General features: G+C 40.5%; 1 protein-coding gene across 1 annotated transcript in view; it reads right to left on the bottom strand.

The window, feature by feature from the left end:
• Positions 1–4,032: 4,032 nt before the first annotated feature.
• LOC130483447 (coiled-coil domain-containing protein 162-like) overlaps positions 4,033–17,545 on the bottom strand; it is a gene marked incomplete at its 3' end in the record, with an annotated part of 49,732 nt that continues 36,219 nt past the window's right edge. Inside the window, exons 17-20 of the mRNA XM_056856205.1 lie at positions 17,335–17,487; positions 12,763–12,972; positions 9,937–10,057; positions 4,033–4,100 (exon numbers count right to left, since the gene is read on the bottom strand). Coding sequence (XP_056712183.1) covers positions 4,033–4,100; positions 9,937–10,057; positions 12,763–12,972; positions 17,335–17,487 — 552 coding nt within the window. The remainder of the gene's footprint in view (positions 4,101–9,936; positions 10,058–12,762; positions 12,973–17,334; positions 17,488–17,545) is intronic.

The following is a 17,545-nucleotide window of genomic DNA, read 5'->3' as shown; positions in this document are numbered from 1 at the left end:
TTTGTGAGTCTGCAGTGGAAGGAATTGAGACACAAACAGTGCCACATGCAATTCCACAACTGAAAATTAAGCCAATATTGTTGACGCAGGAATAATTACTGTTTAAACAACATCGAACAGCCATGCATTCTGTGCTGATCTTAAAATTATGAAACCTATTTTAAGTGCCTTAAACTCTCTTAATGATTGGCCTCATGTCTGAAGAAATGTGAGGAGGGGAATCTTAGTCACTAAACATGCCCCAGTGCCAGCAAGTGCTGTTTTCCAAGGACTTTAGGAAATTCAGGTGCCCCTCCTGCTATTCAGGAAGTTTGCATTTTCTACTTGGCTACCATATAGCCAGCCATGTGTGTAGTATTTAGGAAAACTATCTTCATGCAGTGGCATAAATACTTTGTTATCTAGATCATGTTTGATCAGCAGCTTACCAAATTCAAGCTGTGAGGGATTGCCGTTTATCCTTCTATAAATGGATGGGTGAATGTTTTATTTGCAGTTTCGGAAACTGGATAACTTGCAAATACCTAGGACAACTTTCACAGCATCTGTCTCCTGTTTGAAGTATAAGGGGTTTTAAAAATATATTAAAACCTGTCTATGTTGAACATCTAATCATATGGTCTCTCTAAAACAGCTAATTGTGACTTTCAGTCTTATCTGGATTGTTTCAAAACCCCGGGTTTGCAAGTATATTGCATCAGGAATGGAATGTTAAGACATTACTGTATTGTGTATGTGTTGTCTTCAGTAGAAGAAATGCAAACTTATAATCACAAAACCAAAAATAATAAATGATTACTAAAATATTTTTGTGCATCTGTTCATAAATTTGCATCTGGGGCATGTGCTAAAAGACTATAAAAATGTTTTATGCTAAGAATTTAGTTTCAAAAATATTTTGATTGTGTTTTTAACTACAGAGGAAGAATACAATCTTGCTGTCCTTCTGCAGGTTGAAGGACCTGCACACAGAAGGAAAGAGTATGCTAGCCTAATACATTCCTCTCTGCTGACTGGTTTCTTGTCTCGCCTCTGTTTTTGAAAGCTGTGGACATCTCAGGCCTTGATCATGGTGAGCTTGCCCTGTGTACTCGTGGACTGGGCTGCTGCAGGCCTCAGGGAGAACAGAAGATAAGCATCATGTACCTTGGCCTGGTGCAATTTTGCTCAGCCTTCATGAAAGGAGCCTCTACATACTGTGAACAGTTGTACTCTTAAGTGTACTCGAAGTTCCTAAGTTCATTACTTGGCAGATTTTTTTTTAACCCACTAAAAAATATAGTGTGTGGGTGGGAGAGGAGATAGGAAAATACTTTATTAGCAGGTTGTACAACAACAGATTCCTTTTGCAATTCCGGCTAGTACCAAGTTTCCAGCTGGAGCACTTTCTACTTACTGATGTGACTGCCCTGGTAAACAGCTTTGAGATTTCCTCTGTTCACAAAACTGCATAGGTAGGATAGAATCTGAGTTTTCTGTAAGATCTGGCAAGAGAGCATCTACTACTCTGTTTCTCCATCCACTGGGTACCTGGAAATATAAATAATTGTATTATTTACATCTGTATGTCCATGAATAAATACTAGTGGGCTGTGAGGTTTTGCCCCCTGAAAACTGTAATAATACTGTTAGATACAGGAGGTATTTCCCAGGAAGAAGGGCAAAGCAAGTCAACTCAGGCTGCTTCCATGCAGATGATTCTCTGTCTAGCTCTAGTTGCTGCTGTATTTTCAATGGCAACAGAGTATCACATGGAAAACTTTTCTCTGCATTCTACCTACCCCAGACCTCTCTATAGCTGCTATTTACCTGCTGCCAGTAGAGAGCCTTTTAGACATTAACAAAGTTAACGCTATAGCAATACAGCACTAATGTTTTCACAATATACTTGGTTCCCTGCTTTAAAAAAATCTCTAGCACTTTGGTTTGCAGAGTTACAGAAAGCAATGTTCAGCCAGTATGTTTCTTCCTTTAACTCCGTAATCAAATTCTTTCTAAAAGTGAAAGCTTGGAAAAACTACATTGTTACAATGTTGTAAAGCTATAGAGATACAGCTGTTGCTTTTTTTTTTTTTAGCCAAGCCTGAAAAAAGTCCTCTACGGGGAATAGAATGGTAGCAGTGGCAACTGAGGAAATGGAAATGGCAACAATATGGATAAGACCTGCAAAAATACCAACCTTTTCAAAGGTGCTTTGACTGTTCTCTTTAAAAAAAAATCATACCAAATCATATTTGGGAAAGATAACAGCAAAGGGGGGGGGGGACGTGGATGCTCTTGAAAACAGGGTTGCTGTAAGAAAGCCAAGGCAGAATAAAACATCCATGTGGAAACCACCCAAGTGGTGGTTTTGAAGGAGGTGTGTTTGTACAAGAGTACAGTGAGGGGGGAAAGTATTTGATCCCCTGCTGAATTTGCCCGTTTGCCATCTGACGAGGAAATGACCAGTCCATAATTTTAATGGTAGGTTTATTGTAGCTGTGAGAGACAGAATAACAACAGGAAAAACCCCAGAAACCCAGAAGACAAAAGTCAGAGATTGATGTGCATTATAATGAGTGAAATAAGTATTTGATCCCTTTGCAAAAGATGACTTAGTACTTGGTGGCAAAACCCTTGTTGGCAATTACAGAGGTCAGACGTTTCTTGTTGGTGGCCACCAGGTTTGGACACATCTCAAGAGGTATTTTGTCCCACTCCTCTTTGCAGATCCTCTCCAAGTCAGTAAGATTTCGAGGGTGATGTATAGCTACTCGAACCTTCAGCTCCCTTCACAGATTTTTGATGGGATTAAGGTCTGGAGACTGGCTAGGCCACTCCAGGACCTTAATGTGCTTCTTCTTGAGCCACTCCTTTGTTGCCTTGGCCGTGTGTTTTGGGTCATTGTCATGCTGGAGTACCCATCCTCGATCCCTTTTCAATGCCCTGGCTTAGGGAAGGAGGTGCTCACCCAAGATTTGACGATACATGGTCCCGTCCATCGTCCCTTCGATGCCGTGAAGGTGTCCTGTCCCCTTAGCAGAAAAACACCCCCAAAGCATAATATGTCCCCCTCCATGTTGGATGGTGGGGATGGTGTTCTTGGGGTCGTAGGCAGCATTCCTCCTCCTCCAAACACGGCGAGTTGAGTTGATGCCAAAGAGCTCGATTTTGGTCTCATCTGACCACAACACTTTCACCCAGTTCTCTGGGTCATTCAGATGTGCATTGGCAAACTGCAGACGGGCCTGTACATGTGCTGTCTTGAGCAAGGGGACCTTGCAGGCTCTGCAAGATCTCAGTCCTTCATGGCGTAGTGTGTTACCAACTGTTTTCATGGTGACTATGGTCCCAGCTGCCCTGAGATCATTGACAAGTTGCCCCCATGTAGTTCTGGGCTGCTTCATCACCGTTCTCATGATCATTGCAACTCCACAAGATGAGATCTTGCATGGAGCCCCAGACCGAGGGAGGTTGACAGGGTTAGGGTTAGGGTTGTCACCTTCTCACCAAGCTGCTTGGCAATAGTCTTGTAGCCCAGTCCAGCCTTGTGCAGGTCTACAATCTTGTCCCTGACATCCTTGGACAGCTCTTTGGTCTTGGTCATGGTGGCTAGTTTGGAATCTGATGGATTGATTGCTTCTGTCAACAGCAGAACCCTAACCCTAATCTGGCTGGTTGATAGGGGATCAAATACTTATTTAACTTATTATAATGCACTTCAATCTCTGACTTTTGTCTTCTGGGTTTCTGGGGGTTTTCCTGTTATTCTGTCTCTCACAGCTACAATAAACCTACCATTAAAATTATGGACTGGACATATCTTCGTCAGAGGGCAAACAGGCAAATTTAGCCGGGGATCAAATACTTTTTTCCCTCACTGTACATCTAATACTGCTATTAAAAATGCATGTGTTTATAAAAGTAGTTCACTTTGTCATCCAGTAGAGATTTACGCTGACACTTGTTCTCCAAAATCATCCGTACCGTTTTAGGTCGTTGACTCTTTTCAGTTGCACAGTTGTTGCCATGCATAGAGTCCATAGTCAAACTGTGCTGCTTGAAATCCCTGGTTAATGTGAACACCGATATTCCTGTGTTATGAACCCATGGTGCAGAACCTAAAATATAAATAACAAAGTACACAAAATACTTTGAAGGGCCATTACAATTTGGCTTAGATTTTAATGGAACCTCATTTGATTCTTCATACATTAAATACTTCTAAATAGATAGGGTTTTTTGCTCACTTTGTGATTTCTAACAAAACAGCTTACTAGATATTGTCAACTGATTGTGTTTCTATGAGGATGGGAAAACAGGCCGCTTTAGACAAGAAGTGGGAAGAAGTAAAGGTCAAACTGCAGTGACCCCTTTTTTTAGAGTAGAGGGGATGGGAAACTAGCTATCTTTCTGCACACCTGATGTGAGAACTCTGTCTCCCGTTCATATTTACTCTCTCTATGCGGCTTTTGCTTATCAGCATGGGAGCTAGGAATTTGCAGTGTGATACAGTTGTATGGGTTCCTGTTAGAAGATTTGGAGCAAAATACCTCACAGAAGAGAACTCAAAATGTGTTTTGTTAACAAACCATTCTGAAGAGTATTTTGTCTGGTAACAAAGCATAAGGTATCAATAAAAACAAGGATGGGAATGCTAAGAAGCTGCTTGGTATGTTATTGTGGTCCCCTCTGCAAGTAACAGTTCCTGAGGAAGGAAGAAGGTTCACTATGCTTTGCCTTGCTAGGCTATTACTCAAATATTGCCTGCTTACTCCTTCTCCAGCCCCCTTCCAGGGGACTGCCCTGGAATTGCTAAAAGAATCATGGCGACTCTTTCCAGAATAACCATATTCTGATGTTTGTACAGAAGAATACTAGTTACTCCAAGAACGTAAGTGGCATGTTTGCCCAAAATACCTGGACAATCAAGGTGGTTGGAATGTGAATGAAAATGGAACTAACAAAAATCTGTTTGTAGAAGCACAGCTTACCTAACTAAAGTATGGCCTGCACACTGGCAGCAGAGATAGTAAAGTGCATACAGATTTGCTTAAAAGTTTTCAAATGGGGGATCCTCAAGATGATCAGTAATAAGGAACAGGCTTCCTTTAGGAACAGTTTGCATGTCACCACTTATTTGTTGTGCAACAAGCAGCTGCAGGAAGAGCAAGGTGTAGGATCATGGCATACCCTCAGTTCACACTGGATGTAGGAAAAGCCAAAAAGCCTAGAACTCCAGGTGAACTGAGTACACTTTGATAATACCCATCACCACGTTTCTTTGCATGAACAGGCTTCTTGGCAAACAAGCTGGTATGCTTTCCTGAATATAGGAAGTTTAAAGGTATAAATCAGTTTCTTTCACATTGCCTTTTTTAGATAAATACAACTTCTAGATGGTGTTTGGAATTTCTAAGAGTTCATGCTAAAGAATAAGAGCTGATGCAGGAAGTTTAGTATGTTGTTACCTGGAATAGAAAGGTTTGTGCTGTTGGCACTGTGTGAAAGATTAGCAGACCTCATTTTTAAACCTGTGAAAGTAATACCACAGTGTTAGATAATCTGTGAGGGAAAAAAATTATACAAAACATTACAAATGCAGGGGTTAGTAAATTTTAAGTGAGCATTTTGCTCATATCTAAGCCCTCTGATTTTTTAGTTATGCGTAAGACATGCCTAGCAATTAAAATGCCCAATATTATTGAAAGCAGATGTGAACAAATAATTTATAGTTTATAAGAATTATCTGCCTTTCATCCTTAGTGAATGTGCTGGACTATGTGGGTAATACAGATTTTCTTATCATGCCACTAACTCACTAACAGTGCAATCCTATGCAGACTTGCTCCAGTCTAAACCCACTGAAAGTATTTACAGCAATAAATATTTTATGAAACTAAGAGTTGAGCTACCTTTCCATTCTGCTTAAAAAGTTAACCTTGTAGACTTTCACCAACAGATGAGATCCTGGTAGGGAGAGCACTTGTATCTCCAGTTTTTGAAGACAGGTATAAATTATGATGCCCTGACCTGGATGGCCCAGGCTAGCCTGATCTTGTCAGATCTCAGAAGCTAAGCAGGGTCAGCCCTGGTTATTATTTGGATGGGAGACCACCAAGGAATACCAGGGTTGCTGTGCAGAGGAAGGCACTGGCAAACCACCTCTGTTAGTCTCTTGCCATGAAAACCCAAAAAAGGGGTCGCCATAAGTCGGCTGCAACTTGACGGCACTTTACGCACACATAAATTATTATGAGACTTTCAGATGCCAATGTTGTAGTATTTAGAAAGTAATGAGGGGATGGCAAAATTGTATGTAGCCTAGGGTGAGAAAGCAGATTGACCCCCATTCTACTTAGATGCAACATGTGCAGTGTAATCCTGTGCAGAGTTACTCCAGTCAAAATAAAGCTATTCAAAACTGGAGTAACTTTGCATTAGATTGCACTGACAGAGACCTCTAGGATTATTATCGTGCTGCAGTATGCCTGCCGACAACGGGGAGAAGGGAAGTATAGAACCACGCAGGACCGGAAGTGAACTCCCTGGGTGCACCGATTAAAAGGTTCGCCACTGAAAACTACAAAAAGAGGACGATGGAAGGTCCACGGCTGTACTATTTCCGGCTAACTTCCTACTTCCTGATGCTTGCAGACCTAGAGCGTCTATAAGAAACTCGGTATCTTAAATTTTAAAACCTCATTTTTTACTGTTTTTTGAAGATTCTTGCGAAAATATTTTAGCGATTATGCTCAGCATTAACTTCTAGCCTACCCACACCCTGGAAAAACACTTTTCTAAGACCTGCAAAAATTGCTAAAAATAAGTCATCAACTTTAAATGTCTTCAACTCGTCAAAGATCCGGTTCATTGTATACAGTATCACCTGCAGTATCTAAATCTAAAGAACCCTCGCAAGAAGCAAATATGGAGAAAAAAATTCAGGACATGTTTACTAAGCAAAACGAGTCTTGCAAAACAGCAGGAACAGCTGTCAAAACAACAGGAACAGATGTCAAAGCAAATGGAACAAATGACTACTATGATGATCTCAACTCAGACAATGACTCAGAAAATGAATGACCTAATAGAAGATCTTAAAGAAGTAAAAACCCAAGTTAATACAATTAAAACAGATGTGAAGACATTAGATAGATAACTAAAAAAAGTGATGGAAGAACAGAAGGATCAATAATAGATCATCAGCAAATGCCCTCAATTTATATTCCTCCAAAGCATCTAAAAGTACCCTAACATTATCCTTAATTTGTCTTCCCGGAACAAAGCTTTGTTCCGGGAAGACAAATTAAGGATAATGTTAGGGTACTTTTAGATGCTTTGGAGTACTACAAAAAGAATATTCAACATAAAGCGGCCTTTGTCTTCCTAGATGCAGAGAAAGCTTTCGATATGGTCTCTTGGGATTATATGAAAAAGACTTTGGAAGTAATGAACTTTGGAGAAAAATGTAGAAGAGGTATAGATGCTATATATACTAAACAACAAGCAAAAATATTGGTTAATGAATCAATGTCAGGAGACTGTAATATACAGAAAGGGACGAGACAAGGATGTCCACTTTCTCCTTTACTTTTTATTTTGGTTTTGGAGCCCTTATGCTGTAAGATTCGTGGATCCAAAGATGTAAAGGGACTAAAAATCAATAAACAGGAATATAAATTGAGGGCATTTGCTAATGATCTATTATTGATTCTAGATGATCCTAATCAATCTGCAATTAATTTGAAAGAGATTTTGGACTCTTACAGTAAAGTCTCAGGATTTAAAATTAATCAAGAAAAAACGCAAACGATTTTTAAGAATGTTTCTAGCTCAGAACAACAATACTTTATTGCAACGACAAACTGGCAGAAAGCGACTAAAGTGAAGTACTTGGGAATATGGATTTCTACAAAAAATGTGGATATTTTTACTAACAACTATATCAAATTGTGGGAAGAAATAAAGAAAGATATGTTGGTTTGGACAAATAAGAATTTATCCCTGTTAGGCCACATCTCTACAATACAAATGAATGTACTACCAAGATTATTATTTCTGTTTCAGAATCTTCCTATTATATCCCAAGTAAAGTACTTTAACACCTGGAAAAAAGACTTAATGAATTTTATTTGGCAAGGTAAGAAACCAAGGATTGCATACAAATACTTGATCGATTCAAAAGAGAGAGGTGGACTTGCACTTCCTAATTTTAAACTATATGCTGAAGCGGCTGCTTTAGTATGGCTGAAAGACTGGATGGATTTAAAAAACATTCGTTTATTGGACTTGGAGGGTTATGAAAATAGAAGTGGATGGCATGGTTATTTGTGGTATAATAAAGCTAAAACTCATGCAACATTTCAGCAACATATGGTTAAATCATCCCTCTACAGGATATGGATTAGATATAAACATTTATTAGAAGCAAAAACCCCGTTATGGATTTCACCACAAGAAATGTTAACTTTATGCCCATTAAGACCTGCTCAATTTGTAATTTACCAGGATCTTTTGAAATGGGAAGGTACAAAATGTTCACTTAAAGAGTATGAAGAAGTTAAAAGATTTACTATCCTGGTTCCAGTATCATCAAATAAACTCAGTTTATTTACAAGATTTGAAGACAGGATTTTCTAAAACTAAATCAACTTTGCAAAAACTATTACTGGATACAAATGATCATCTCATATCTAAGATGTATAAATTTCTGTTAGAACTTTATTGTGAACAAGACCGAATAAAACCTACTATGATCAGTTGGGCGCAAATGTTGGGACATGAAATAATGTTACAAAAGTGGGAAAGGTTATGGACAAAAGATTTGAAACTTATATCCTCGCAGTTACTCAGAGAAAATGTATATAAAATGATGTATAAATGGTACTTAACACCGAAGAAATTAGCAAAACCATTTCCCTCAATGTCACCAAACTGTTGGAAATGCAACAAAGAAGTAGGATCTTTTCATCATATTTGGTGGATTTGTGAAAAAGCTAAGAAATTTTGGGAGATGATACACAATGAGATAAGGAAGATTTTACAACAAAGTATCTCTAAAACACCTGAAATGATGCTATTAAGTATGATACCAGACACTACTTTTACCCATCGAACTTTCTTGATATATGCCACCACAGCTGCACGTGTGATATATGCAGCCAAATGGAAATCTGGCGAGTTACCGACTAAAAATGACTGGATAAATAAGATGCTGGAATTGACAGAGATGGCGAAACCAGAATGATAATGTACAATTTTGGGGGGAATGGGAGGAGTGGAGAATTTACTGTGAAAATCAATTTTTAATGGGACTGTTTAAAGGATATTATTTGGTTTAATCCCTCTCATATATTTTGTATGATGTTTACATTAAGGTGCTGAATTAAATTTTAACAAGATAAGTATATATTAATTAAATAATATGGGGATTAATTTTGTTAGCAAAAGTATATACAATTTATCTTTAGATGGAAAAGAGTGAGGGGGAAGTCCTTTTAAGTTTAAATTACTATTATTTTCTGTTTTTTACTACTTTTATCAATTTTTTAGTAAATAGATGTCGATGTATATGTTGATATATTAAATGAAGAAAATAATAAAAAATTTATTTTAAAAAAAATTGCACTGACAGTTGTGTATGTGTTTTCCCCAGTATTTTAGCAGCTGTAGAAGACTGAGATTTCCCCGATCAAAATTCCCTCTCCCTTGCAGCTGATTCTCATGGGGGCCAGAGGAATTATCTGTGTGTACCTGGAGAAAACCAATGGGGTAGGATTCTTTTGAGTAGAAAAATGGCTGAAATAGAAAGGAGTAGCTGTTCTTATGGCTACCATCTGCACAAGACTGCAGCCTCCAGCTGCCACAGTTGATTCAAAGCATATCTCTGATAAATACACCTGACACTGCCTGTTGTGTAGTTCAGGTTGATATCATACAAACTTACATACATACCTGCAGATAAATTTCTCTGGGATGTTGCAGCTTCCATGTCATAAAGCTGACTATGAAGCTCATCTACCTTCTGGAAGGCATCCAGTTTTAAACTGCGCTCTTGAATCAGTCGGGTTCTTATCTAAAAAGACACAACCTTTTAATGCAAACAAAACCATTCCTATTATGAAAGTCATGCATAGAGAACAGGAAACTGCTAACCTTTCATATGAAAGGTCCAATTATCTCAGAGGCTTCTTTATAAAGCTCTGTATAGAGGAGTGAGGAGGGTTTTTTAAAACTATCCATAAATTAATGCACTCTGACACCTCAGCTTGTTACAGAGGATTATCCCATTGGGATAAACTTGTAGATGGGGTTTTGGAGACCATTGATCGGATTGCTCCCCGACATCCTCCACACCCCTGTTCTAAACTTGCCCCGTGGTACACCTCGGGGCTAAGAGATATGAAAAGGGGGCTTAGACGACTACAGCGGGCTTGGCGTACGCATGACTAAGCAGCAAGAGCATCTTATAAGACGTGTATGAAAGCCTAAAAGGCTAAAAGGATTATTATGCGGCCTCCGTTGCATCCCCAAGCTCTCTTACTTAGGGTAATTCGATCCCTTACATCCCTTTCAGGGGATTCCCAAAATAGTAGTAATTTCACTATTAGCTGTGGCATTTGCAAGCTTTTTCAGGGATAAAATCTTGTCGCTCCACCACAACCTGCCCGCCAATTGTGATACAGTAAGTGAACTGGAAGTCCCTTGGCTGTCTTCGGGTCCGGTATTAGATCATTTCAGTTGGCTCTCCCAGGCTGATGTAGACAGGGTTCTGGCAGCTGTGACGCCAACCACTTGCCTCCTTGATCTGTGCCCATCCTGACTGGTTAATGCCTGGGGGGGTGGGTACCAACTTCCCTGGAAGACATTATCAATCTGTCCCTGGTTTCAGGGGTCTTCCTGGGAATGTTGAAGGAGGCGGTGGTGAAACCACTTTTAAAGAAACCATCTTTGGATCCTCTTGATACTGCCAACTACCACCTGGTATCGAACTTATCATTCCTGGGCAAGGTAGTTGAGAGAGTGGCAACAGAATAGCTACAGGGTTTCCTGGAGGACAAATCAGCCTTGGACCCACTTCAGTCTGGCTTCCAGCCTGGTCATGAAATAGAGACCGTGCTGGGCACCCTCACAGACGGCTTCCGTAGAGAGCTGGTCGGCGCTGCGCCTGTTGCTTGATTTTTCAGCAGCGTTCAACATGGTCAACCATACGTTGTTGACCCACTGCCTCACCAGTGCTCGAATACATGGAACAGTCTTACAGTGGCTGATCGCATTTCTCCAAGACCAGGGACAGAGGGCGGCAGTTGGGGAGAAGGTTTTGCTGCGGTACCCCTTGGTATGTGGGGTTCCTCAGGGGGCGATCCTCTCCCCTATGCTCTTTAACATCTATATGTGCCCCCTTGCCCAGCTAGTCAGGAAATTTGGGCTGGGCTTTCATCAGTATGTAGATGACACCCAGCTGTATCTGTTGATGGACGGCCGGACACTGTACTGGAAAATCTGACTACATGCTTGGAAGCTGTGGTGAAGCAGTTGAAGCAGAGCCGACTGAAATTGAACCCATCGAAGACGGAGGTCCTGTGGCTGGGCCAGCATGCCCCAGATGGGCGTCTTCAGCTTCCCACTCTTGACAGGGTTCAGATAGTACCAGCTCCCTCTGTCAAGAGTCTGGGAGTGAGTGACCTTGGATGTCTCCCTATCATTGGAGGCTCTGGTCATGCATACAGCCAAAATGGCTTTTTTCCATCTCTGTTGGGCTAAGCAATTGACCCCTCAACCTGTCCTGCACTGATCTAGCTACAGTGATCCATTTAACGGTCACCTCCAGACTAGACTACTGTAACTCGCTTTATGCAGGGCTGCTTTTGAGACTGATCCGGAAGCTCCATCTGGTCCACAATGCAGCAGTAAGAGCCCATTTAGAGCCCACATCCAACAGGTGTTTCATCAGATGTACTGGCTCCAGGTGAGTTCCTAGCTGGGACCATCATATATACGGGACTGCCTATCCCAGTATATCTCTCAGAGAGCACTACAATGTGCTGGTACAAACTTATTGGAGATCCCTGGCCCAAAAAACTGCTCAGCTGTCCTCAACCAGAGCCAGGGCTTTTTCAGCCTTGGCCCCAGCCTGGTGGAACTTTCTGTCAAATGAGACCTGGCCCCTGCGGGATGTAACCCAGTTCTGCAGGGCCTGTAAGACAGAGTTGTTCTGCCAGGCTTATGGTTGAGGACAGTGATGGGAATACACAAAAAGCTGGCCTCTCTTCCCTTCCCTTTCCCGAGTCCTTTCTCTCAAACATTTTTCTTATTGTTCCTTCCTTCTCTCTCTCCCTTCCCTTCCTTGCTGTTATGGTTTCCATCTCCATCCTCCCCACAGCCTCCCCATTCCTGCCAGGATTGAGAAATATCAGTGAAGGACATGGAGGCACAACTACCTTATATAAAATTTTTCTTAAATGTGGAGATTCTAGATGCCATTGGGATGAGATTGAATTTAATGGATTTTGGTTATGTTGTATTTATATTTTATAAATTTGTGATTGTATTGTATTTTTATGATGTTAGTACCCTGAGCCCAGTATGCCAGGGGAGGGCAAGCTGCTGCACCACCACCACCAGCAGTAGCACCACCAGCAGCAGCAACAGCAACAACAACAGCATAAAACTAGTAAGTTAAGAAGCAGTATTGAAGTAGAGAGAGAATAAATTAATGCTGGTACATATTTTGATGAACATTGTTTGTTCTGATATTATTCACTGAAAAGATGTATTTACTTGGTGAATTTCTTTTTTCACTTTTTTTTCTTGAAGCTGCCTTATCTTTGAGGATTTATCAGCTTCTGCTGAAAGGCACCGCAGTTTCAGTTCTCTCTCTCCAAGATCCTCCAGCATCCTTTCCAAGTTCTCTGTCTTAATCTGATCAAGCTTCTGCCTTCTGTGGACCGCTTGATTCATCCTGTGCTCTGCTTCTTGCAGCAAGTGTTCCTATGCAGGTCAAGCGACAAGTTGTATAAAAGTCACTTATAATGTGATAGAAGATGTTCTTATTGGTATTAATTTATTTCCAAAATTCATATCACATTTATTCCCTCAAATCTGTGATTCCAAGGCACAAAGTAAGTATATCAGAGATCAACAACATAGTTTTAAAATACCAGGAGATAAACTAAAATTCAGAATATATACAATGAGAACAGAAAATTAAAAAACTGAATACCCCTGACTTCAAAAACAGTAAAGGTAGTGCAACAGGTTAAAAGGGGTATATTTAATTCTATATTTTGATGTCACATTTTTCAGTAGCACTCTAACCTGTTGTTATCACATACCTAAACTGGTGAAGTCTGAAAAGTATGCAAAACTGAAGCATACTTTATTTTAATGAATTTACTCATTTCCCCTCTTTTGTACAATATTAAATGCAAGTTTTTAAAAATTCTGTTGGTTACTTCTTCATGTCATCCTGCTAAGACTGGAGAAGCTGGTCAGAGCTGCAGTGGAGATTTCCTGGAGTGGGAAACTGAGAAGATTAATCTCTTCTCTGGGTGGGAGAGGGGAGAGAGGAATTGAAAGAGTGAGCATGCAGTTAAATATGGACACAACTTTGAAATAATGTCGTTGTTCTGCACATGTGCATGTATGCAGGAAGGGCCCAGTAATGTGCTTTGCCCCAGGCCCAAATATCCTAGCTATACCAATGATATGGACACAAATTATGTAGCAGTACTTAGTCTGGAGAGTTGGCCTAAAATAAGAAAGATATAGCATTGGTGAGAAATGTTAGAAAATGACAGAAGATAGATTGCTGAATGAAAAGGAACAGATCGTGTAAGTTCTCTTTTTGTGTTCTCTTTTTGAAGGCCACGGATATGAAGTCAATTAATCGAGAATCAGTGGTACTGTAACCAGTGTGGGAGTTACACCATTTTTCTGTGAGCCCTGCTTCTTGCCAAGGAGTGATTCCAAATTATAAAATTATCTGTCCAAGGACTGGGGGGGACTCTAGCTGCTCAGTGGAGAGGAAAAAGCATGGCATCTGCTGAAATGCAATAGTTGTGATTCTTGGTTAAAAACTCTGTGCCATGGAAACACTGGCTGACGTCTGACTAATCACTTTTTGCTGGGCCTCCGTTTCTTAGCTATAAAATGAGACCAATATCCTAGAAGAGCTTTGCGCTCTTCCTCTGACAATCACCTGGTTATCCCTGTGTAGGGTACGTGGCCTATGGGTACGTGGCCCATAGGTGGCCTATAGGTGGGCTGGCACACCACCACCTAGCCACAAGGCCTTGCTCCTGGCGGGCTGGCAGACCACAGTCAGGGCATTGCCATAGGCTGCCCCTCTGCAGAGGGGTTTAGAACAATAGACAAAGGCTTCTAGTTCCTACACCATATATGGAAGGTGTTATCTGGTCGGCTGCCCTAGTTTGCTATCTCTGCCGCTACCATGGTTACTCACAACAGTTGCAAGTTACAAGTTACTTATTTCCAGCTTCCTATAAATAAAGCGCAGCTCTGTGACCAGAGGTCTGTTTTCCTTGACACCGAGTCTTTGTCTTCACTCTCCCAATTCCCACATCCCTGGCCTAAAGACTATCTGGCTACCCTCAACCAGGGTCACGCCTTTTTCATCAGTGGCCTCTGTCTGGTGGAACTCGGACCAAGGAGACCCGGACCCAGACGGCTCTCAGTTCCAGAGGGCCTGTGAGACAGAGATGTTCCGCCAGCCTATGGTTGAGGGCAGCGATGGTTTACATCTATTCACCAGCCTGGATTCTTGTGCTCCCCTCCTGCTGGTCACTTCCTTCTAGCTCTCCTCGTCCCCCCTCCTCTAGCCTCCCTTCTTCCTTTACCCAGTCTGGATTCTTGACAATTCCCCCACGCTGTTGGACTTTGATTTAATGTCTTAACAGCTGAGGGGTTGACTGACAAGTGAGTGCCATTTTTGAATGTTGTAAAATTTTATTTTACTGTATTAATTTATTGTGTTTTATGTTTTATATTATTATTGCATTGTTGATGTTTTTATCTTGTTGTAAACTTTCCTGAGCCCTGCTTTGGCAAGGGGAGGGCAGCATATAAATAATCATTATTATTAGTAGTAGTATAATAAATGGTATCAATGCAATATAGTGTGTTTGTACTTTACTTGCCTCATTGTTTTTGTCATTTGGAATCACTCTTGGTAAGCAGTTCCTGCTTTCTGCTTATGGCAGGTAAGCCTGGATTTTGTTGGCCCAGCTAACCATCTACCAGACCCACCCTCATTTCTAACTGCTTAAGCACAAAAGTAACCCTATTTTCATTTGTGAAATATTGGAAAGTATGTAAATAGCTTGTTTGTAAAAATCTGCAAAGTAAGTTTGGTATAGATAACTAATGTCATCTTTCCTAGTGTTGCCTTTTAGGTGGTTTGAATTTTTTAAAGACGGCCACACAAATTAATTCCTTCACTAAAAAGTAATAAGTCCTAGCAAAGCTAACACAGAGAAATAGCTGCTTACATTTTTATGGTAATATATATCTGAAGGAGTGTCTCCTCCTTGTTAATTAAGATTTCAAAAATCTTTAAAAAGTGCCCTCGCAGTGGGCTAACATGGTCTGTATTGATCTGATTTCTAATGTAATCATAACAGCTTCCCCTTTTATTAAAGCCAAAGCCTAAGGTCTGTAAGAACTAACCACAGTTGGTCATATACGTATTTGCAATTGATGTGTTGCATATTGTATTTCCTTGTGTGCTCCTGATTGCTCAAATAGTAGGACTGCCACACCTTAATTTATATTTATTTTACTTCATTTATACCCTACCTTTCTCTCCTTCGGGACTCAAAAGCAGCTTATATTGTTCTCCTCTCCTCCATTTAATTTTAATTTTAATTTTTATTTATTTCAATTAATATCCCACCCTCTCACAGCAAAGTGGGGCTCATAGTGGCTAACAACAATTAATAAAATACCTTTCGGTTTACAATAAAAGTACAATAAGAACATTTTTTTAAAAAAACCTGTAAAGAAATACAAAAAAAATACAGCTAAAACCTCTATAAAGCCAGGAACACATCCATCATACTCAGGAGAAGGGGAGGGGGAGGGAAGAAGGTGAGAGAGGCAGGACCTGCCATGAGAGTGCCAGTGGCCAGCCAATCCCAGATTATAAATAGAGACGGACCATAAGCACACCTGCCCTCAACAGTAAGCCTGGCAGAACGACTCCACCTTACAGGCCCTGTGAAGTCTAGTTTTATTTCAGAGAGCATTTACTGATTGCACTGTTTTCGCTGCAGTAAATTCCAGGTTTTAATGTTGTCTAGGTGACAGTATCAGCGTTTAAAATAATAAAACATTGTACATTTTACAAGGCTATGATTTTATTATTTCGTCTGTTGTAAACAACACGGAGAAGTTTGCTATTGAGAATGTAATAAGGAAATTGTCTTTGGTGTAGTGGTTGGCACGCTCTCAGCATTATGTATTTGCTTTGCAAGTCCTAGGCAGAGGCTGTTTGACCTTCATTTCTTTAAAATTTACATTGACTGGGAGTCACACTGTGGTAGAGCCCTGTAATATTATTTTTTAAAGCTTGAATGATATTCTTGATCAGTTTTGCTTAATTAATGCCAATCTTTACTTCTTCTCTTTGTGATTTCACTGGTCACTGGTATCCCCCAGAGGATATAGTTGAGGGTTAGACTTCTCTTTGTGATTTCACTGGTCACTGGTATCCCCCAGAGGATATAGTTGAGGGTTAGACTAACTTGCTTAGTAACTTTGCAAAGTATACTTCTTACAGACATGAATGTGGTTTAGATTAAAAATGAAAATGCAGAATATGTTCAGTCATACCTTGATAATATAAAAGGAGCAAATTTATTTTAGTGGAGCATAAGAACATAAGAAAGGCCCTGCTGGATCATACCAAGGCCCATCAAGTCCAGCAGTCTGTTCACACAGTGGCCAACCAGGTGCCTCTAGGAAGCCACAAACAAGACGACTGCAGCAGCACCATCCTGCCTGTGTTCCACCGCACCCAAAATAATAGGCATGCTCCTCTGATACTAGAGAGAATAGGTATGCAGCATGACTAATATCCATTCTAACTAACAGCCATGAATACCCCTCTCCTCCATGAATATGTCCACTCCCCTCTTAAAGCCCTCCAAGCTGGCAGCCATCACCACATCCTGGGGCAGGGAGTTCCACAATTTAACTATGTGTTGTGTGAAAAAATACTTCCTTTTATCTGTTTTGAATCTCTCACCCTCCAGCTTTAGCAACGGTATCAATAAAATAAGAGAATTCCCTTTTTCTAGCTAGAATGGGTTGCGTCAGAGCTCGGTAGCAAACCTGTTTGTCAAGCTGTTGCCTCAACCTTTTATTCTCCGCCTGAGACTGTGCCAGAGCTTTCCTGGCAGCCTTCAATTGTTGACGAAATAAAACGACCTCTTGTTCCGCCATCATCTTGTATTTCAGACACTCTTTTTTGTTTTCAGTGGCCTCCTACAAGTGCAAAAACAGGATGCAAAATAGAGAATTCATGGCCACAAGCATTTCTACA

The sequence above is a fragment of the Euleptes europaea genome, chromosome 10 (assembly GCF_029931775.1).
Source record: "Euleptes europaea isolate rEulEur1 chromosome 10, rEulEur1.hap1, whole genome shotgun sequence".
Taxonomy (NCBI): Eukaryota; Metazoa; Chordata; class Lepidosauria; order Squamata; family Sphaerodactylidae; genus Euleptes; species Euleptes europaea.
This window is presented reverse-complemented; position numbering and strand designations above follow the sequence as displayed.